General features: G+C 39.4%; 1 protein-coding gene across 1 annotated transcript in view; it reads left to right on the forward strand.

Moving 5' to 3' along the window:
* Positions 1-19,212: 19,212 nt before the first annotated feature.
* Positions 19,213-24,576, forward strand: part of ARHGAP18 (Rho GTPase activating protein 18) — a 125,132-nt gene continuing 119,768 nt past the window's right edge. Inside the window, exon 1 of the mRNA XM_084889638.1 lies at positions 19,213-19,431. Within this exon, the coding sequence (XP_084745764.1) occupies positions 19,319-19,431 (113 nt within the window). The 5' untranslated portion in view covers positions 19,213-19,318. The remainder of the gene's footprint in view (positions 19,432-24,576) is intronic.

The raw sequence follows: 24,576 nt of genomic DNA on the forward strand, positions 1-24,576 counted from the left end.
TAAGCTGTCTCTTGCCTTTTACGTGGTAATAATGGGGATGTCATTTGCAGTAATGCTTCTCTAATTAAGGAGCTCTTTGTGTTTTAATTTCATAATGAACACTTGTATCTTTTCACATTTGATTAAGAAAAACAACAGCTACAAGATATAAACAGAAAAAATTATAGAATTTTTTGGTCCCCCCCCCCCCCCAAAAGTTATTATTGATGCTGTTTTCCTGATATGTTGTTACTGTTTCTAGGAAAGTGTCTTTTCTGTTTTGTGGTAGGCACATTTTATGTGATTAACTGAATTTCTTACCTTTTTTTCACTTCTTTAATTTTTCCTCTCAGTTTTGTTTTCATTTTTAGCTCAGCAAAGTTTTAAGTTGCTGGGTTATCCAAATAAATTGCTGTTTTAAAAAATATATAGTTACTGTATACCTCCATTTTGTTATACTCCTGCCTCCCAACAATCTGAAGAAAAAAAAAGAAAAAAAACCACCACAAAAACCCACAAACAAAAACCTCCTAAATACTTTGTGATCCCATTTGCTTTTTTTTTTTTTTAATTTTTATTTTATTTTATTCTTTATTGATTTTTTTACAGAGAGGAAGGGAGAGAGATAGAGAGCAAGAAACGTCAATGATAGAGAAACACGGACCAGCTGCCTCTTGCACACCCCCCACCGGGGATGTGCCCGCAACCAATGTACATGCCCCTGACCGGAATCAAACCTGGGACCCTTCAGTCCAAAGACCGATGCTCTACCACTGAGCCAAACTGGTTTCAGCCCCATTGCTTTTTTTTAAAAATTGTAGCAAAACATCACAAGTAAAATTTATTGCTTTAGCCATTTTAAGTATCCAATTCAGTGGCATTGAGTCACTTTTGTTTTTTAACTGGATAAAAAGAAGGGAAGGGGACCTGGAGTCATTCAGAAATATAGTTTTAATAAGAAATCTAACACCACAAACTAGTTGATGAAATAAGAATATAGATACCTTAATCTAACAACTATTTCATTTTGATTTATATCATAATTTACTGTTCATTTATTGTTTATTTAACCAATATTTGAACTTGAAAAGAAAAACATTTTGAATTTATTTTTATTAATGTCTCAATGAAATTGAATGTTTCTTTTAAGAACATAGGTAGTAAACCACAGTATTATTAGCAGAACATGGTTACCTTGTCACTAATAGAGCTCACAGGCATTTTCATACCACATAACTATTGTTGTAAATATCTTTAAAAGCTGTTTGTGCTTATCACTAGTTTGAAATTATGGAGGTTATAAGAATCACCATTAGATCTTACTATTGAATGTACTAGTTAAAAATAATTGTTACAATATTATTTATAACACTAGATGCAAAAATCCTTACTAAAATCCTTAATAAAATACTAGCACACCAAATCTGTGATTGTGAAAGGATAATATATAATGACCAAGTTGGGATTAATTCAGGAATGTAACACTGATTTCACCTTTAACAATTCAGTTATAGCTCTGGCTGATGTGGTTCAGTTGATTGGAACATTGTCCCTTATACCGAAAGGTCCCTGGTTCAATTCTTGGTCAGAATATACCCAGGTTATGGTTTGAACTCTGGTCAGGGGCAACTGATCAATGTTTCTCTCTCACATTAATGTTTTTCTCTCCCTCTCCCTTCCTCTCTTTCCAAAATCAATAAAAAATATATCCTCTAATACATATTTTTCTTAAAATGTAAAACAAGGGCATAAAACAAATACAGTTTGTCAGCTGAAAGACAGACCATGGCATTTCTGTCTTCAAGCTATTGACAATGATTGTAATGTATTTTAGAACAACAAAAATTCTTCATGGAGTAATTTACATTTACCAATGTACTTTTTCCCTTTCTTCACTTGCATTTTTCTTTTTCTTTTTCCCATTAGTCTCATAAAGAAAAACAAACATAATCATTATATGGTAAAAAAATAAATAAAATAAAGAAAACCATAGAGCCACTTATCAAATCCCTTTAGGTCTACTCCCTGCTGACTCTTGGCTATGACTTATGTCTGTGTATCTTATCATACACATACCATCTTCAGTGTCAATATTTTATTTCATTGGTGGTAAATACTAGTTGTTAATACATCCTCCAATTATAGTAATTTTAGTTGAATACAATAAATGGTTATTAAATAATAATGGTTATTCCTCCTAAAACTTCCAAGTAGAATTTCATCTCAGGAAAATGATTTTGTGAAGGTGTTACTTCCAGAGGGATGTTCGGAGTGGTTTCTAATTCTCCTCTTTCCAATTGATTCCAGAACATAAAGCAGGCCTTTGAATTTTCCTTAGAAGCTGATGATCATTCTAATTTGATAAACCATGTAAATGGAGTTCAGATGCTTCCTCCAAGTGTAGGGCCTTTTATCCATGGGTCTCACAATGTTTTTGTTCCACCGTGCTTTGCTAATCATTGCTGCCTATCCCTGCAGTTTTATAAAGTGCTTATCTGGCTTGGTTCTTTTTAACCTGTGACATACCATGAAGGCTTTGTGACAATCATCCTTCTCTTAGGACTGCATAAATTTATGAATTATGGAGCCAAGTACTGGACACCAGTTTATCCCTTAAGATAGGTGTGTGATTTGGGGTTAATTGTTCACCCTTGCTATTGATGAAAGAGATGAAAGATACTGGTTATCTCATACCATTGCATGAAGGTTACGTTAGTGAGTATATGTAAAGTGCTTAGAACAGTGTTTGACACCCTCAAATAGTAGCCATTGTTATTTTCAATGATAGTGCCTCTCAGAGACACATGAGACAGTAGATGAGAAAGGGGCTCTGAGTACGGAAGCTTTCCTTTATAGTCTCTCAGCATCTAGATGGAGAGCTCCTTGAGGCCAGCTGATGTGTGTAAGCCACACAGCTTTCAGCACAGAAGACCATGCGGAGATAGGTGCACAGCTATTACCTAAATGGATCAAAGAAAAATACTTAACCCTCTTCTCTTCTTTTGCTAAAAAATGGAATGTTCGGAATGGTACTTTGAAATTCATAATTTGTTCTGATGGTCTGAAATCGCTTTATTTTCATTCTATTTTACATGGACTAATCATTGCTGGCTCTCCCTGATAAATTTACAAAGTGATTAGGACTAACTTTTCAGTCCTAAAATGAAATCTCATGAAGGCTTTGTGACCATTCCGTGAGTGGGTAGCTCTGCCCCAAAGCCCCAACTCATCGGTATCTTCTGTACAGTGTACGAGAAGATGGGCACACCATGGCAGGCGAGAATCATGGGATAATGGAAAGAGCAGGTGGTGATGATGAAGAAAAGCTGATATCTGACAGTTGTTTTTGAATTCATTACCGCTTTTTAGTTGTGAAATGGGAAGCCAGTTAAAATGGTGGTGTTGATAAAATGTAATAATAATCTCTGCAGGACCTAGTGTTACTGGACAGGGATTGGCCCTAGCGGGTCTGCCTCAGGGGCCTGTAGTATGTGTGTTCTTGGCTTTAGTGCAGGAAAGATTTCACAACATGAGTCTAGGTGATTTTGAAAGAAGTTTATTACAGCTGGGGACAGTGAACAAGGAAGGGCTTAGGACAGAAGCAGCAACAAAGGGGCCTTGAAGACAGGTTGGGGGGGTTAGCTCTGGATGAGCTGCCAGTGCCCATTGCTCCCTAGGATGTAAGTGTCTTGGGGACCCTCCAACTTTAGGAGATGCATGCTGGCCTGTGGGGAAGAGGCAGCGGGGGAGGGGGAAGAGGGGAAGGCCCAGGTCTACTCCCTGGAGGGAGAGCCCTAGAGACAGTACTAGTTGAGGTCTTTCCTGTTGAGGGTTTTAAAGGAGCTTAGGGGAGGTCTTAAGGGAGGGTCTTAATACAATAGAATATTCATCAGCTTTTCCAGTGTGCTCTTGCAGGGTCATGGTCTGCACTGATTGGTCAGCGCCAGGGTGCAGTTAGTCATTGCAGCGGGCTCTGGTGTTGTCCTCCTGGTTTGGCTGCTTTTCTGGGCCTGGAGCTGAAATACAATGGAGGCCTAGATGTTATCTCTGTGGAGGAAAGGTCAGGGGTCTGAACCTCAGGACCAGTTTTGCCTGTCCCTAGGTACTCAGAGCTTTCTGCCCTCGTGACCATCTGCAGCTGGCTGACACTGTCGGGCCAGTTCAGCTCTCTGTCTGTTTCCCCATTCCACTTGCCAGGGAATTTTCCTGGCTTCTGTCCTGCCTCACCATCATAGTGCCTGGCACACAACAGACACATTGCATGTTGGTTTCCTTTCCCTTTATTCGGTAACCTGATGTCACCCAAACTGGCTTTGCTGATGACAGAGCATTCATTTGTTTACGTTTGTCCTTCTGAGTTGCCAAGCAGTTTTTGTTGCAGAGGGAAGATTTTGTCTTGCAGCCAGCAGGTGGCAATCAAATTAAAGCTGAAGAGTTGTCATTAAGATAACTGGTAAACATCTTGCCTTTTCATATCAATACTTGATGGAAATGACAGGTGGATAAAAAACATGTGGGTCTGAAGTGGAGTGGCCCCTAAAGTATTTCTAACCTGATGCCAATATCTTCTTGAGGTTGCCTTACGTTTTTTTTTTTTTGTTTTTTTTTTAAATCCTCACTTGAGGATATTTTTCTTTTGCATTTAGATAGAGTGGAAGGAGATGGGAGTTGAGAGAGTGGGAGAGAGAGAGAAACATCGATGGGGGAGAGACACATTGATTGCCTCCTGCTCTTGCTCCTACTGGGCTGGGGAACCAGCCTGCCACCAAGGTACGTGCCCTTGACTGGGCCCACGCTCTAACCACTGAAGGAACAACACTGGCCAGAGCAAGGCTGCCTGGCTTTTTATCAGAGCATCATTCTCATGCTCCGGGAGAGGCTTGTCAGAGGAACTGTGGAGATGTGTTTAAAGTAATGAACTTGTTCACTTGATTTGGCAGTTTCAGAAGCAGCGTAAAAAGTTAAGTCATCAGTTAATAAAATAGAATGGTCATATATTTTTATTTTTAATCTGTTTTTATGTGATTGGGGGGGGGGGGAGTGGAGTGTCTACTGTGGATTTGTGTGTGTAATTTTTTTTTTTTTTTTTTTAAATCCTGACCAGGAATTGAACTCACAAGCTTTTGATGTAGAGGATGATGCTCCAGCCAACTGAGCCACCTGGCCAGGGCACCACTGTTTTTTTTTAACGCCTGTATCCCTGGATTAAGCCTAAACTCTGGTTGGAGGCGGATGGCTGTTGAAGATTACCTACCCCTTATTTTGGCACGGTGGGCAGGGCAGTGGGAGTGGCAGGTGCTGTGATGACTGCACGGACAAAAGATGTCCAGATCAAAGCACAGGCACATGATGCTGACATGCTCTGAGATAAAATCAACTCGAAACAGTGAATTCCTGGTGTTAGCTTTATTTTTCCAAAGCAAGTCCCTCTACGTCACTCTCTCTCCAGGAAGACCGTCCCTACCCGCCAGCATGCCTGACCTGTGTTTATCGTCCTGTGATTATCAGGAATGGCTACCCACTGCCATCACTACCGTGTCAGGAAAAAAGAGTTAGTGACACTCAATTATTTAAGCTCTATCCTTAACTAAGTTCCCCTCAATGATTTGAAGTTTCCTACAAAAGGCCTTGCAAAGACTAGGAGGCTAGAGCAGCAAACATTTCCCCCATTTATCTTGCTGCCCGTCACTCCTGGCCATCCAGGATCTAGGGGGCAGGGGTTTTTAGATCGCTGCCTCTGACCCCTGTCAGTCCGAGGAGAGGATCCTGATTACAGGCCTGTTTCCAGCCGTGGAATAATTTCAAGTAGCTAAGTTAATAACGTCTCTAACATCTAGGATTTTATAAAGCAAAGGTCTTCTAAATTTAGATACTTGTAATTTATAATCAGGCTTAATTATAGTTGCTGATTAGCGTTGGCAGCAGTGGTTTACTGCTGTGCTGTAGTGAATTATGGACTTTGGGTTCTTCTTTTGATGCATGTTTATCATATCTTCTGGGGCTCAGTGAGATAAAGACAGGATGAGACTATTGGCCGATAAGTCAGTTCTAGTGTGATAGCGATTCTGGTTTCTTTAGGAGAGGGGAGGGAAAAGGGTAGAGTGAAAATGATTATTTTTCCTTTCTGTTTCAGAATGCATGGTTAGCATTGCTTTTTCTCCACAGGTGTTACAGGGCTGTGTTAACAATGACTGATTCAGAAGAATAGCTTATTCTTACCACAGACTTCCAACACTTTATCAGCTATAAAACAAGCCTAGCAGAGACCCAAACCTGCTGCATTTCTCTCCATTACACTGTGCTTGGGGTTGCCCTGATCTGTCTACCCACCTCTGTGGGAAGCGGGACTCTTGAGGCTTTTACTTGGGTCCTTGTTCAGGTCACTGGCTTTTATTTGAGTACTTTGACATATCTGGTTCACAAATACTAATAAGTGCTTTGCGCTATATAGCTGATTCTGACCTAAGAGAATTTAGTTACTGGGACCAAGTATCAGTGTAAGAGTGGGTCACCTTTGTAACGATCCTTTGTTATAAACCCATAATTCATTATAATGAAGTTTCCATGACTATATTATAGCTTTAACACTTACAAAGTCTGAGAAGTAGTAATTGCTTAATTTTTCTCTTGAAAGGATAAGACTACCTTGCTACAGAGAAAATGTGTAGCGCACTTGTATGATTGAAATATGGCTCCATGTGTCTCTTTTGTCAAAATAAATAAGAGGGTCTCTTGGTTGTCTACATTTTCAATTGAAAGTCTTGCCAAGACCGGTTTGGCTCAGTGGATAGAGCATCGGCCTGCTGACTGAAGGGTCCCAGGTTCGATTCCAGTCAAGGGCACATCCCTAGTAGGAGGTGTGTAGGAGGCAGCTGATCAATGTTTTTCTCTCACCGATGTTTCTGACTCTCTATCCCTCTCCCTTCCTCTCTGTAAAAAATCAATAAAATATATTTTAAAAAAAAAGAAAAATAGAGTCTTAACTGGTGTCCTGAGTACTGGAGGTCTAGTATTGTGCGTAGTTGCTAGTAATTTGTGCTCCAGGCCTCCATTAAAAACACAACAATGCTCAGAACAACTCAAAACAAATCTGCTTGGAACTTAACTGAACAATCATATATTTTTTTGAAGGGATGTTATGAGCAGCCTGCCTTAGTCAAAAGATTGGATGATTGATATCAAGTTAGGAGACCTGGGTTCAAATGTGAGTCCTGCTAGTTCTCTCTCTCTCATAAATTGCTTAATCTTTATGATTAATCTTTCAGTTTCTTCATTTGTGAAACAGAAGCAAATAAGTGAGGGTTAACTGAGACAATGGAAATGAAATAGCAAAGAGTGGCATTTAATAAGTGCATATATATATATAATACACACACACACACACACACACACACACATATATATATATATATATATATATATATATATATATATATATATATATTTTTTTTTTTTTTTTTTTTTTTTTTTTTTTCCAACTGGTGAATCTAAGGAATGGGGTCCACTAGCTTTTTGCAAGTTATTACTTCATTCTTATTCATCAATTCATCACCATCAACTAATATAGCTCCTGGCACTAGTAGGTACATGGTACAAGTATTTGAGGAATGAATTAACTGATAAGCAGCCAAGAACGCATCCTCATAGAACAATAGTCAGATGAACTAACAATACTGATGCCATGAGTGATATCTTAGGACCAGTTTAGTGACTCTCACATTAATTTAGGAAATGGAGAGTGACGAGAAAATGCCAAAACTATCAAAAGTTAGTTAGGAATTGTCTTTTTATTAATTAATTTAGTTTGCTGTCTCAATGGGACAGGTGAGTAGCTTGGTGCTGTGAAGTTAATGCTTTTATCTGAAATCCGTCAGGCTACAATAGGTCAACGGCTTCATGTAGAACAGAAATCTGGAAGGAAATAACTATGTCCTTGCCAAATAGTCCAGAGCACATCGGATGGTTTTTAGGCCTTCCCTGGGCGTTCCTGTGAATTGCTACAGCACACGGAACCTGGCCTAACAAAATGAGCCCAGTGAAAATGTGAGATGTGGGTCACCCGGGGGACAACCCCTGTGGCTTTCCAAGAGCCCTAAACCAAGGCATGGCACAGAATGGGTACAGGGGTGACCTGCAAAGTCCAGGCCTCAGCAGATTCCAGTGAAACCATTTCCCATTGTAAGGACTGCTGGACTGCTCTGGAAGGCCCATGAGCCTTCTTAAACTTAAACAAGGATAGAGTAGTGGCTTTCATATTAATAATGAGACCTTTGCATTTGAAATCAGTTGTTTACAAGAGCAATGGGGAGGCAAGTAACTGCTGCAAGAAACTCAACCTCTGTGTTTCCACGAGAGACTGACAACTGGGTCCATTCCTGGGGGAACTGGCTACTCTTGCCTTGTGTTCCCTCTTACCTTTGCAGTCTTCTTTCCCATACCCAGGGCACTTACACTGTCGCCTGGTTTTGGTAAGAACCATTTTCGGATAACATGTTTTAGGTCATATGTTTGGTAGCTTGATTGTTATTTTTGGTATATATTCTTTGGGTTGAGACAGTGCTAAGCACATGGTATTTTAAATAAATGTATAAATTATTGATTGAATAAATGACTATATAGATATAATTCATATACCTGGCAAATCTTAAGAGAACCAAATTTGTGACTTTTATGTGAGACTGAAAAAAAATGGTCTGTTTCATCCTTTTTTTATATTTCATCAATTCTAAAATATATGTTAGTTTCATTATGAAATTGGGATACAACTTACAAGTGATGGTGTTCATAATTTTATTGGCAGTATTTTTTATGACTAGTGATTTACAGAATAATGGATGGTAATCTTATTAATAAGGACAGGTTTCTTAAATTTGATAAACTAGAATAACACAAAACTCATCTTAATATGCATATGCTGCTTTATACTCTCAATAGAATAATGGGAAAAGCATATATTTTGGATCAAAAGAATTTTATTGTGAATCCTGGCTCTGCCTTTTTACTTTCTTTTTTAATTTGAACACCAAGCTTGCCCTGAATGAATTAATCTTTGAGGTGCAGCATTTCCATCTGTACAATGGGTATAAAGCATTTATATTAGAGTTCTGTTATATAGACATTCAGTGAACAAATTTAATGAATGCATTTTCCTGTTTTTCTCTATACCTCCTCTACCAGCTTATTTATATCTTAGAATATAGCCCTGTCTGGTAGAAACATGTAATTTTCATTTTCAGGTTCAGAAACAGAGGTTTAGCAGAATGAATGAGTTAAGAGAGAGCTTTCTGAAACCTCTAATTTTCCACAAACCCCCATGTTCCATTAGACATTCTCACAGGTAACTTAGACATAGGTGAGAGCTGAGCAATGTTTTGTTGCTGATTAGATTTTCTTAAGCAGCCTGTGTAACAATTTTACACAATACCTTCACAACAATATCCCACACCACATCCTTTTTGGAAAGGATTTTACCTCTTGCCCTCATCCTGTAAACAAAGAGGCGCTTCTATTTAAAGAAGAGGAAAAGGAAGAGGGAAAAGGATATTATATCACCTGGCCTCACATTTGGGAGAGCAGATGTTTTCCTCTTTTCATTGTTCACAGAAAATTGATTCAAGATGGTGTAAACCAAATGTTCAAAATGACTATGATCCACAAATCAATTCATACTATTCTTGTGTTTGGATAGAACAAAACTATGAGGATGGATTGAAGCTAAAGATTGTTACTGAAATCACAGGGCTTGGTGCCAAACCATTAGTACTATACTGTGACAGACCAATATCTGGTAGGTATTAGATGGTAGGTATTAGACCTCAGGGCCTTAAACATCCTGAGTGAATCACTGGTAGGTGCAAAGGAAACCACTTTTATATTTTCTCATTTTAGCCTGAGATATTTCAATAACAAGATTTTGTTTTTAGCCGCAACATTTCTTTTTTTCTATTTGGTAATCACATTTTTGGTTAGGTTGCAAATGGATCAAATAACAAGGAACTATCAATAGATGGACTTCAGCAATAACATAGCATCAAAATTAATTGAAAAGGATATGGGTGCTTATTTGAAATGAAAAGTTAGGTTTCTGAGTGGGGCTAGCTGCTTCCAGACTTTGCCAAGGGCTAGCTGTATGGTAGTGGGCGATGTGCTGGTTACTAATTACAGCTTTATAATCCCTGTAGATAAGATGAGATTGAGAGTGAAAATACTTTAAAGGGCCTAGAAGTGTCCAAAACTTAATAGGTGCTCAATAAGCTCACATTTCCCATCTTTATTTTGCCTTCCCTTTTTAATCCTTTATCCTTAATTAAAAACTTTGGTCATGTGAAATAGTTTTTAAAATTTGTTATTTATTGGTTTTAGACAGAGAAAGGGAAAGAGGGAGAAACATCGATTTGTTGACTACTTATTTATGCCTTTATTGGTTGAGTCTTTAAAAATATTTTAAAATTTATTTCAGAGAGAAAAAGGAGAGAGTGATAGAGATAGAAACATCAACGATGACAGAGAATCATTGATTGGTTGCCTTCTGCATGACCCCTACTGGGGATTGAACTGTGACCTCCTGACTCATAGGTGGATGCTCAACCATATTCAATCGGTTGTTCAATCGGCTGGGCCATTGGTTGATTCTCTTTTGTGCCCTGACCAGGATCAAATGCACAACCTTGGCATATCCGAATGACAATGTGCTAACGAATTGAGCTACCGAGACAGTTTTGAAATTTAATGGAACTAAGTAGACTCCTAGTGCTGAAATTAAGCATCCCTGAGGAATGGGTAAGTGCTCATTCATGAAACAGGCACAGGGCAAAACCCTTTGGACAACTAGTTCTCTTTGGGAGAGCTAGCTAGAGGTCCAAAAGATGTAAGGAAAGCTTTCAACACATTTTCTTTATCTACTGCTGTCCCACGCAGCCCTTTGTAGGTACTCATACAGCGTGTTGTCTCAGGCCTTCCTACTGAGGGGCCTTATCAGAGTTTGTCCTCAAAGCATCTTTGCTTTTAAGCATTAGTTAGGCATCTCCATTTATCTAAGTTCGAAGTCATGTGGTAATTAGGAACTCCTCCCTCTTCCATTCTCACTTCCACAAATCTACCGGGTCCCAAAGATTCTATTGCTACAATATCCCTGAGGATTGCCACTGGGTATGCTGCATGGGTTGGGAGAGGAGATGAAGAATGGACAGCTCTGCCACTGCTGGTGTATTTCAGCACCCTCCCACCTGACAAGCTCTGCTGTAACTGCTGCCTCCTAATGGATTGCTTTTCTCCATCTTGTTCCTCCCATCTCTGCTATTTATAGCCACCATGCTGATCTTTCTTCTAGTAGAGCTGTGTTACTATCTTGCTCAGTAACCTTTCATTATTCCCCACTGCTTATGAAATACAGAACCAATACTTGCAAGGCACTAGGAAGGCCCTAAACATCTAGTACGAATTTATGTATTTTTATGTTGGGTCTTCCAAATCTCGCTCCTGTTCCCCATCTTGCCTCTTTCACCGCATGTTGGCTGTAAACACACCTGGGCAGTGAGCACACCTGGACTCTATGGAAGCAGTCAGCAGGAATCTGCCTTAGCTTCCTTTGTTCTCTCTCCTGTGGAAGCCCTGCTCTCCCCACCCTAATTCAACACCCCAGGAGGTGTTATTACTTGATATATGTTTACTAGAATTGTCTCTAATTGCAGAATAATAAATGTTTAATACAGAAAGCTTAGGGGAAAACATCACACATGCATATTACTTTAGTTGTGCCCTCTCTCTTAAAACCTTAATAGATGTTGGAATTATTTGCCTCATTTTAGTTGTTTCCCTCATAATTCAATCATTCAATTTTGCATTGATTATAGGATGCTTGATGTTACAATTACAGACAACCACTGACTTGGACAAAATCCTGCGGGCTGGGTTATATCTCACTCAGCTTATACCTCCCTCAGGTTATCAGTTTAAAGTGAGCCAGTGGCTGCAAGATGACGTGATGTCAGTGCTGAGATTGTGGGCTGTTGGAAAATTATTAGGATTTTCAGAGGCTAGCCCACTTGCCTCCCTCAGACAGCAGGCCACTTCTGGTAACCTTTAAATAAGATATTCTGCTCTTAGGACATTTGAGGAGTCTCCACCAGGCTTATTTTGTGCCTCTAGTTAATATTAGGTGGTAAAATTTTTGCACTTAGACACCTTTGAAAGAATCTTTTTTTAAAAGTGTTTGATCGTGGTTCTAAGTTTCTTTCATATTCCTCTAATATGTGAACTTTTACAATAGGTTGCATTGAATACTATAAAGACAATCTCTCTTGAAAGAAATGAAATCCTAGAGGTCTCTGTCTATTTCAATTTGTTTTCTCTAAGGGGTATATTCATGATCTTTGCAAAGTAAGGCAAGTATTACCTTTGAGAGGGGAAGACTGGCCTTAAGCAGAATTCTGATCTGTCTCATTTTTTTGTGACCAAAAATGTGACTCTACTGACTTGATTTGAATTATTTATAACGATAGTGAATAAATTTCCCAGAATATCATATAGTATGATTTAAACTCAAAGACTGGGAAGGTTACACTCACCTTCTAGAAGATCTTTCAAAAACTACTTCTGTTTAAGAGGAAGAGACAATGTGATATAAAGAGTATATGGAAATTCTGATGGAAGAATCTACCTTTGTCCCACCGAGGTGCTTTTTCTTCCTGCTTTTCTTCTCTCTCATGCCAATTTGTAATAAAAGCCATTCTTTATGGATATATCTAATCTACACTGTTTGTGGGTATTGATGTGTATATAAAATATATGATGGCGTGCTTGAAGGATGATGACTGGAAGGCATTTTATTATGTTTATTGCTACATATTAATCCTTACTTACAGAAATATGACATATCTGATAGTAAACATACAATTTAATTATTGGGAAAGGAAAAATATATATCTCACATATTTTTAAAGAAGAATACAAAAATGAAATATAGTTAGTGGCAAGACAAGTTGATATTTTCTACTTTATGTAGTAGAATTCAAATTTTTTCACTATTTGAGTTGTAGAGACCCTTATAGATTTTTTGGTAAGCGTTAGATAGAAATTTTTAGGACTGTTTAGGAGTGATTCATAAAAGCTACAATAGACATTTTGATTGAGTCAAGGACTGTGTTGAGGCATTCTCTGTCTTTGAGCAGTTTATAGTGCAGAAAATATTCCGGTGCCAGGATATGATGTTTTCCTCAAATCTTAGAGTCCTGGCTCTGTAAACATCTGGCTGACCAGCTGTTGCATAATTTTTTTTTTTAATTTGCTTCTGTCAAAAAAAAAAAAAAAAAAAGGCCATTTACACTAGCTATAAACTCTGGACAACTTCAACCCTATAATTTTGACTCTGTTTAAAAATTTTAGAAGGCCAAGATCCTCATGACTCTAAGCCATGTTCTTTGAGCCTTTGTAACAAAACAACTAGCCAAATTATTAAATAAGTATCTTGTAGATATTTTCAGAGCATATTTCTGGACCACAAATAATTTGGGACTAGGATATTATATAAGGAGGTTTTTTCTCAATTAGAGTGAGGCATGGGCATTTGGGTGACAAGCCTTTACAGTAAAGTCTAGAGCATTACATTGTGTATCTTTGCTGGAGGCATACTGAGAATATGTTGAATCTTATGGACTCTGTCTGGCTCAAAAAAAATAGTATAAACAATTATATCTGAAATTTTGAATATAATTTACTTATTTTACTGGAAATATATTCTTTTACAAAGAAATGCATTTTCAATGTAATAAGTAAATTATGAACAATGAAATAAATACAATATACCCAACGTAAGATTTATCAAGTATTTTGGCTCATAACAATAATATCACTGTTCCAAGAACTACTCTAAAACATTATAAAATAACCTTTATTTTGGAACAAATAGCCACCTTTAAAAAAAAAATGTATATTTTTATTGATTTCAAAGAGGAAGAGAGAGGGCCAGAGAGACAGAAACATCAATGATAAGAGAGACTCATTGATCGTCTGCCTTCTGCACACTCCACACTGGGAATGAGCCCACAATCTCAGCATGTGCCTTGACTCCTGGTTCATAGGTTGATGCTCAACCATTGAGCCATGCTGGCTGGGCAATAACCACCTTTATTTTTATTTATTTATTTTTTTACCTCTATTTTAAAAATACAACTATAGCTTCCATTCCCTTGTTTTTTCCCGAGTCACCAATCAACTTAGCCCTTCCTTTCAGCTTCACCACGTCACCCAGGGCTTCTCTCACTTGACAAGGAGATCAGCATCCTTTTGTAATCTACTTTACTAGTAAGCCAAGGCTTTTGAATTGGAGCAAATCTAAGTATTGATATGAATCTAGACGTTTTAAATTGAGTCTTTACTCATAAGCGAAATGCTACATTTCAGAACATGTCTACCTCCGGAATGCACTTCACTCTTCCTAACTTTGTTTGCAACATGGGTCCACTTGTATTCAGCAATGAATAAAAAGCCAATGAAAAGCATGTTGCCTTGACTAATTGTGCAATCAAGGCTGATTTTGATAAAAGAGGTGGATTTACCGTGAAGCAAAATGAAGTTAAACCCTCAGAGTCTTGCTCATGCAAGATCCTTTTCAAAGTTCTGTACCTATGAAACATTTTACGCTTCAGAGTCCTTAAACCTTAATCTGTCTTGGCCTGATATATTTTTTAAAGAAAATGCTTATAATCATAATGCTCAGAATACTTTTATTTCTATTAGCAGAAAGAGTTTTAGATGTGATGGCATACTGATGATGACCTATATAGTTGTATGTATACTAGGCCATACTCCACCTGATAATTTGACATAAAAACAAGAAGTTTCAAAATACCAGGAAAGAAATGAATGTGTTTGTGTCTGAATGTTAATCTTCGTAGCATTGCACTTATATCAATATTTCATTTGGTTAAACACTTTAGATTTGCTGTAAATGACTTTACCTCATTAAATATTCATGTGGATTTTTTTTCATAGTGTCAGTTCGAGACAGCTGTAATCTGTAATATTTAAGAACTCAGGCTCAATGGTCATATTAATCCAGGTTTACATGAGCTGCTTCTGCCACCTCCTAGCTGGGTGATCTCAAATTCTCATCTATAAAGTGAGCATAATTCTCGTGTCTCTCAGGATTGTGACACTTAAATGAAAGACTGTGTACCACGTCTAGCAAAGAGTAAACAGTTAAATAGTAGCTATTATTATTTACTGGCACTAAACTTTTTAACTCGTTATCTGTAAAAAATATCTTTACTAGATACTTGCTAAGTAGCCTAAATTAGCTTGCGGCAATAGCAGTTATAAATTATTCCAGCTAGTATTCTCTCCCTGGAGGAACAGTTAAAAAAAAACAAAACAAAACAAAAAAACACACAAAAAACCTGAGAATAATGCAGAATTTTTTTAAAGCTGCTGGGGGAGAGGGAAAAGATTTTTTCCTTGTTTCCCCAGAGGCAGAATTAGGAACAATGATGCAATTTCCAAGAAAGTAAGTTTAGATTCTGTACGTGGAATACATTTCAGTCTGCAGTTCCTCAGTACAGAATTGGCTTGCTTGCAGGTTTATAAGAATTATTCATAAAAAGCCTTGGTAATACATCAGGAAGGGGATACTAGCACACTCCTTTATTGGTCAATGCTACTGTATGAATCTAGGTTTTATCATCTATGTAAAACTTTAACTTCACAGTTGATGATTAATTTATTCAAGTTCTTGCTATAATATATTATTGTAAATTGAGTTTAACTTTGCCAGTTGAAAGGTCAGCTTTCACGCGGCCTTGTGTCCCTCCCTATACAGGCTTTTAGTCACCTTATAGAATTTGTTTGAATACACATTCTCCTTAATCAATGCCAGTTACAGTGACAGCAAATGATTAAGCAAAATTTTGATAAATGTGTTCATCACACTGTAGTTATAGTGCCCTTTAAATGTAATTTTATATTACTAAGAAGGTTTCTAAATCAAAATATAAAAACCAGTAATGACCTTTTGATACTGCTAGAGTTTTTTTCTAGTATATTTTAATATGACTGTGAAATTGTCTGAGGCTGCAGTACTATCTCCACCCTATTTTTAATAACCATTTGGGTATGTAAATTATGTCTTCCTTCTTCCTGCTTATGTCACCTAGTACACCCCATTTAAAAGGAATGAATGAAATAAATGTTTAAGCTTCTTGCTGTTATTGAATTGCTTTCCACGATATTACATAACAGGAAAGTGTTTGGCATTAATGACCTGGAATATTAATGTTTTCAAGGACATTAGGTTCCTGGTGTTTGTTTATAGTGGTTGGGGAAGGGAGTACTTTTTGAAAGAAATAAATTGTGTCTCTATGAGAAAGGGTAGTGTGGTATAAGGGATGAACTCTAGCTAAATCTTGGTAGGGTTTGAGCTGTGGAAAGGAAGAGCGTTTCAAGGAAGCATATTGGTAGTAAAGTTTGCTTCCATGATGGTCATTAGAAAATTCTGAAAACCATTTTTAATCTACTTGAGCTTATATGTGAGGCCGTGAACATCAGGGCACAATCCTATTAACTGTTTTTATTTTATTTTATTTTATTTTATTTTTATTTTATGTAGTTAATATTCTCAGACAATAACAACAAGGTTTACTTAGTGGGCAGAGAATTTCCATGTACTTGAAAAGTAAATTAGTAGGATTCAAATTCTATGAACTAAGCTCTGTAAATCAACTTATACCACATCTTATTTTCAGCCTCAAAAATTAAAAAAGCATGGTTATTGTGAACCCCAAATTTATTTTGAACCTGTAAAAGAGTTACATCTCAATCTGCATATTGTGATTTATTACTTAAAAAGTGGAAAGAGTATCAATAGGAAAGATGTAACTTCATCATTTTGGTTAAAACTGGGCAGAATCTCCCTTTATCATGAATTGTCTCATCAGAGATGGTAGTGCTCATGAGGATATAGTAAAGAAAGAAGGTAAAATAGAAGAACAATAAATGATGAAGATAAAAAGATCCAGAGAAGTAAAGGAAAAATAGGAGTGAGATGGAGGAACAAAGAGAACCAAAGAGTTTCCAAGAGGTAGAGTGTATGGCCTACCATTGGTAATTATATAAGACAGATTATTCCTGTAGTTTTGCAATTCAGATCATTAATTATTTTCCACATAAGGACATTAAAAAGACAGAACTTACACACTCCAATTAGCTTACCTTTTGCCCCTCTTCCTCTATTTTTCTTTTTTTTTTAAATATATTGTTTATTGATTTTTTTTTACAGAGAGAAAGGGAGAGGGATAGAGAGTTAGAAACATCGATGAGAGAGAAACATTGATCAGCTGCCTCCTGCACACTTCCTACTGGGGATGTGCCTGCAACCAAGGTACAGGCCCTTGACCAGAATTTAACCTGGGACCTTTCAGTCTGCAGGCTGAAGCTCTATTCACTGAGCCAAACTGGTTAGGGCTCTTCCTGTATTTTTCATTTTGCCTAAACTGGTGAACTTATCATCGTCATAGGTTCACACACTGGTATGCGCATAGGAACAACTTGTCAAACATTACCAATCTTAATTTTTAAAATTTAGTATACTTTCTAAGGACATATTAAATCCATTTAATTCCTCATCCAGCCAGCTTTCGAAAATGACAGTTCCCAAGATAAGATAGGATTAAAAAATAAATTTAAATACTTTAAGTGTGTGTAAGTATCTATAAAGTAATTATTTCTCGTGATAATTTTAAAGTTTATTTTTTATTGTTGACATTATTACAGATGTCCGCTATTTTCTCCCCACTTCCTCCTTCTACCCCCCAACCCCCACCCTAGGCCTTCACCACACTGTCTGTGTCTCATAATAATTTTAAGTAATGAAAAAAGTATAAATCCATTTATGGAATGATGACTTTGAAAAGTTGTTCATGAGGAATTTTTAAAATTTATTTATTTATTTATATATTTTTTTGCTTTTGCTTTATTTATTTATTTATTTATTTATTTTACAGAGAGGAAGGGAGAGGGAGTGTCAGAAACATCGATAGAAACATCAATCAACCGCCTCCTGCACACCCCCCACTGGGGATGTGCCAGACTGAAATCGAACTTGGGACCCTTGAGTCCACAGGCCGACGCTCTATCCACTGAGCCAAACCGGTCAGGGCATGAGGAATTTTTGATAGATCAATAATATTCCACTTCAACCTAGAACTGTAGGTATGTAGAAGAGAGTAGACTTTTTTAAGGGAGAAAGAACAGAAACGTGTCTTGTATTTTCATAACTTTTGAGCTTGTTTCCTCATCTATAAGACAAAGAACAGCATGCTGGTTTAAAAAAGAAAAAAAAAAAGTGGAATTCAGCCCAGAACTCTGTTCAAACCTAGCTTCTGACACAGAACAATTATGTTATGGTAGACAAGTTACTTAACCTGTATGTTAAGCTTCACTTTTGTCATATTTTGCAAAATACACAAGATATCTGTGATATAGGGTATGTGTTTGACAGAGAGATAAAGATAGAGAGATACAGGGTTACACTGAATACTGGCACAGGGAGCCTCATATGTAAGTGCTTCACAAATGCTAAATTTTGTTTGTTATTCTCAGGAATAGATTTCATTTAAGTGTTGGTAGATAGGTCTCTCTCTCTCTCTGTCTCTCTCTCTGTCTCTCTGTCTCTCCTCTTCCTGAAAGGCGTTTTGAAACTTGGCACGGACTTTTATGTGAAAGAAGACCACATCGCAGGGCACACCATCATTTTTGTGACACTTGAACCTGACACAAGAGGTGAGGTCTCTCTGGGGACCGGTCACCCGCACCGTTTTTTGCAGCAGGTTCACTGGTTTCTGCCGTGGTGGATGGTAACGGCGGCCGGGAAGGGGTTAAGAAATGCCCTTACTCGTGTTACATGAAGCAGCAGAAATTATCAGATGGAAACAGGAATTGGGAAGGGGACAAGTCTCTGCGGTAACTCCTTGTTTCCCAGCCCCGGCGCCTTCTGCTTGCTTCTTTTGGAATGAGGGGCGGCCACAGCCCAGCCCGGCAGTGGAATCAGATTTGAATTCCTCCTGGGTGGTGGCCACCAGGAATCCTCCACCCCTCTATCATCTCCAACCGACAGAAGCATTCACACTGGAAGGGCCCCGGGGGTTGAGACAATACTGAGTCACAGGCCTCCTGATTGGACGGCCGGGCAGCCCTTCAGGGGCCAGGCCCCGCCCCTCCCGTGCCAATCGCTGGCCCCGGGAGGGAGGAGGAGCCGGCCGATGCTAATGAGCGGAGTTGCCCGGCGAGCCAGGAACTTCACTCCCCTTCTCAGTGTCAGCACCGCGGGAATTATGCCCCTTCTCTCACCATGAGCTGGCTCTCCAGTTCCCAGGGGGTCGTGCTGACCGCCTACCACCACAGCAGCAAGGACCGGGCCGTGGGGGAGAGCCATGGTCAGGGAGGGGAGGAAGCCGCCTCCAGGTAAGCCCTGGCGTTGGAAAGCCAGAGAACAACAAAACAAAACAAAAAACACCCGCTCACCTGCTCCAGGAAAGAAGTGACAGGGTAGCGTTGGGGAAGGGACAGAGGAGGGACCCGGCGTGTGGAAGAGGACCTCCTGCCGACGCAGACGTGGTTGGCGGGGCTTTTATGAACTTTGCATCCCATCTAGTCCCAAGTCTGAACACAGCCCCCCTGTAATTGCTGGCTAAGATGGGCAGGGTAAGGGAGGGCTGAGGCTATGGCTGTCAGACTTGTTGCTTAGCAGGTGCATTTGCAAACGCCGAAAGATCGAATGACTGTGCTTGAAACACTTCCTATGAGGTGGAATTCTTGAATGGGCTCAAGGCTCAGCGCTGGAACTGTTAGCTGGGAGAGTGTGCCAACAGCAGGGGGGTGTTCACTGTACAAGCTGTTGTTGTTAGAGTCTTTTTTTTTTTTTTTTTCCCTTTCCCTCTCTCCTTGCTGAAAGCAAACTTCTTAGGCAAAAAGCCTAAAACACTGGCCTGAGGCAGTATGTTTCATATTTTTTTGTGTATGTGGAATTGGGTGTGTGCATGTGTGGGGGTGGGGGGTTTCAAAAGGGATTTTTTTTTTGTGTGTGTGTGGGGGGGGGCAGAGAAATGCGGTTAATGTTAAATCACTTTATAGGTGGAAAGGACAAATGTTCCACAGACCACTGAGGTGCGAAGTTCCTTTCTACCTGTGTACTTGGTGCTGTTTTCAAGGACTTTTTTCCCCCCCTCTTCGTTCCCTTAGTGACCTTCTCACTATCCGAATACTTTCATCTCGGCCTTAGATAGAAATGGTAAATATTGGCCTGGACGCTTGATTGTGTGGGACACTACAGCAGTTGTCAGCAAGCACGTTTCTTCCATGACGTTCAATGTGATAATAAAACCTCCTTTGTTCTTATGTGACTGACTTATGCTTATGCCTTAAGCTGAAATAATGCCTTCTTTCACTTGTTTTAAAAATCCCCAAATTGGGGGTAGGGTGGGGAGGGGAGTACAAATTAAAGGAATGCCTGCCTGCCATGCTCTACCAAGATACCCAGGCTGACCAGAACCTCTCTTCTGTAGCAAGCACAGTGTGTGTTCCATTGAGAATGAATCCATTTCCAAAGACCAGAGGGACCGGCCTCCTGGGCCTTAGGCACATTGCCATTTTATTTCCTGTTGTTTTAAGTACTTTCTGTGAGATCATGCAGTGTTTTCATCTATCTTTTATAGAACAGTGGTGTAACCTCTCAGCAGTAAGCAATCTGTGACCCCAGCCCCATCCCATACCTTTCATAACTCCGAGTCCACTTTAACCGTCACCATTGTCAGAATTGAGCCAGCTTGGCACCTTTTCCTGTGACATTCTCCTCTGGGTGGTCCGAGGAGCTGAGCTACATCTTGGATCTTTACTGTGAGAGTAGAAGAACCTTAGGGAAGTGAGGCCAGACTTTTTTTTTCCCCTTGAGGACGCCAACCCCAGGAATGTGGGTCTGTGGGTCTGTGGGTCTGTGGGTCTAGGCCTTTGCCTGGGGCTGCGTATCCAGTTCTGGAGGCCTTATCCTGTGTCGGTAGTTCTGCAGCCTGTTGTGGGTTGAGAGAACACAAGAGAGGAACAGACTGGTCTCAGCTAAAGCAGAATCTGGAGGCACTCATGTGGCAGGCTGGGCACTGCTCACTCAGTGAGTGCTCCTGCTGGCTGCCATATTGCTTGTTCATACTGACTCCAAATTCTTACCACCGAATTTGAGTCCTAGGGACAGTTATGTAGGCCGGAGAAGATGGGAGCTCTGGTTTGAGGGCTGGGAGGAAAGGCAGGGTGGAGTGAGCAGAACCAGTCCCTTAAGCAGGGAATAACTTATCAGATAAGCTTAGTGTTACTTTGGGAGGTACCCTGTTTAGCCTGGAAGGGTTGAGATAGTGCAAGTGGGAGGGAGGGAGTGGATGGAGGGAGGAGTGATTTGAGGGTGGATGGGGTAGGAATTTGACTTGCTGAAGTTGGTGGCGGAGGAGGGAGTGCATAGGACTTTGGCTCTGGCTAGGTTGGTCAGCCAGTGGGAAGCTGCTCGGCACAGAGTTGATTGTTGATGCCTATTTTTAAAAAAGCTCCCAGAAGGCAAAACCAAACCCAAAGAAATACAATTCTTAAAAAGAGGGAAAAGTTAGATTCTGTCCTTCCGACTCCACCTCTCCCCATTCCTATCCTCACCCGCACTACTGCCTATTGAAAACTTACAGGAGGGAGTGCCGAAATCTAACGTGGCTAATTGCAAGATTTCATCTCTTCAAAATAGTATGAGCTTTGATGAGTTACTTAATCAAACTTTTAGTTTAATAAGATGAACTCATGTATATGCCATTTGAAAGGTATAAAGGACTATGTGTATGATTAAGGATATGCATAGAAAGTGATTGATTTTTAACCTTACTTTACCAAGTCCTATTTTATTTGGTCTTTGGAAACGCTGAGATAGTAGGGAATTAATCTTTTTTTTTAAAAATATATTTTTATTGATTTTTTTACAGAGAGGAAGGGAGAGGGATAGATAGCTAGAAATGTCGATGAGAGAGAAACACCGACCAGCTGCCTCTTGCACACCCCCTACCGGGGATGTGCCCGCAACCAACGTACATGCCCCTGATTAGAATCGAACCTGGGACCTTTCAGTCCGCAGACCTACGTCCTACCACTGAGCCAAACCGGTTTCGGCAATCTTTTTGTAAGTTATCTGTGCATCTAAAATTCCCTCTATTGCATTAGCCCTCTCGATCAGGAAACATTCATTAGATGCCAGTAAAAGAATTACTCCTACTCTTAGAGCCTCTCAAATATTTACTGAATCCAGTTTTCAATTTTTTGGGATTACATGTTCCCATTAAAACACTAGGATTTAAAGATACATGCTAATATTAGTTGTTCTGACTTGTACACAGTCAAATGTTTACAAAGGAAACCACTTTATGAGTAGCTATATTTATAAAACTTTATTTACCTGTTTATTTTCAAGCAGGTCTTTTTTTATTTATTATTATTTTTTTAATATTTGGGGATGGCGGTTGTAGAAACCACTTTATTTTTATTTATTTATTTGTTAATCATCACCTGAGGCTATTTTCTGCATTGATTTTTAGAGAGAGTGAAAGGGAGGGGGAGAGAGAGAGAGAGGAGACCATCCATGTGTCTCTCACATCGACTCTTCTCCCCTCTCACCTCTTGGTCCCCCATGAGGAAGACTGAGCTTACAGCTGAGGCACTTGCCTTTGACCAGAATCAAACCTTGAGACCCTTCAGTTCAAGGGCCAGATGCTCTGACCATTGAACAACCCTACCAGGGCTCAAGCAGATTAACTTATGTTTATCTTTGCAAAGCAGTTTTTCCAAGAATAGTGCATTTTGTCTATTCTTACTGTTCTCCCTTGACTTTCCTATCATTTTTAAGGAAAACTATTTTGTTTGTTTAGTATCATTTCAGCTAATACTTTGATAAATATTGATGTCAAAGATATTTTCCTCCAAATTGGACTTAACTCTAGTTGATAGATGAGGTTTTTAAAAAATGCCTTTTAGGAATAAGTTATAGCATTCGTGATGCAGGGTCTTGTTTTGTTGACCACATGTGCCTCCATGCTGAATAAGCAGAACCAAGAGGCACTCTGTCATCGTGACATACATCCTGAATCTCTGGGCTCTGTGGCCAGCCTACCTAGGTTCAAATCCCAGCTCTGCCCTCGTTAGCAGTGTGGTCTTAGAGAAAGTCTTAACTCTGTGCTTATTAAATTGAACTTCGTAACTGCTCTCCCTTCATTGGGAGGATTAAGTGGGATGATCCATGCAAAGCCCACAAAACAGTGCCTGGTTCATAGCTAGCTGCTTCTGTCCTTCACAGCAGGTAAAGGAAAGGAAGGAAATGGTGGAGCCTTGCGCCATATAACATAGATATTATGCTACATTTTCATAAACATTTTGTCATGAGTAAAGAAACATGGCTGTAATCCATGTGCTTAACTAAAAATGGCATAACTGAAAATTAACCATCATGCAAAAGTTCAGTCCTTGGAGTTTGAAAGATCTTACAAGTGTCCTTTTCAACTAGAGCCACATTTACAAGTTGAACTAAAGTTAGCAGGCCTGCCTGGGGGCATGGGTGAGCCACACAGGAGGCCTGCAAACATTGACCTTAGCACCAGGTGGAATGTGGGTGGGTCCTCTTTTGACAGCCTCCACGTTCCCTCCTTAAGAACTACCACTGCATGTATATAAGTACAACCAATGGACACAAAACTCTGGGGAGGGAGGGTAAGTATGGGGGGGAGGGCAATGTTAAAATATGTACACAGATAATATTAATAAAATTTTTTTTTTTTAAATAACACCTAAAAAAAAAAAAAAAAGAACTACCACTGCCCAAGGGCCAAATGGAAGATGATGGCCTTCTTCATATACTTAGCCTTAGTTCTGGACTTTTTAAGGCTTTCCTATTTCTGGGTTCTAACAACTTACTGAGTAAGCACAGCCATTCGGTCACGCAGTCATTCCACATGTAATTACTGAGCTCTTACTGTGTGCCAGACAGTTGTGTAGGAGCTGTGGCTACAATGAAAACAAACACCTGGGTTGGGAAGAGGAGGGCCTGGAGTGGAAAATGAAGACCTGAGCAGGTGCGCCTTGCAGATATATGGGGGCAAGAGTTAAGGAAAGAGGTTTTAATTTTGCTTCAAGTGAGATGGGAAGCCAGTGAGTGGGGAGGGGTTTGAACATGGGGGAGACAGAGCATATTTCAGCTTTAAAAGGTTCCTCTGGCTGTTTGGTTGAATGTCATCTGTAGAAGAGACACCACTCGGGAGGGTAAGGTGATGGCTTGTTGGGCCAAGGTTTCGGTTGTTTAGGTAATGGAGGTGGTGAGCATGACATATGTTGGAGGTAGAGCCTGAAGGATTTCCTGATGTTTGTGGTATGTGAGCAAATGAGCCTGGTTAAATTCTGTTGCAAGGTTTGGCCTATGCAACTCTATTCATTTAGATCGGGAAGACTTCCAGAGTGAAGGGAAGGTAGACAGGGCAAGGTCTGAAGCTCAGTTTTGGACATGTGACTCAGAAACATCTTGAGAGAAGCTTTAAGGAAAAGGGA

Source organism: Pipistrellus hanaki, assembly GCF_964339955.1.
Source record: "Pipistrellus hanaki genome assembly, chromosome: 7".
Classification (NCBI taxonomy): Eukaryota; Metazoa; Chordata; class Mammalia; order Chiroptera; family Vespertilionidae; genus Pipistrellus; species Pipistrellus hanaki.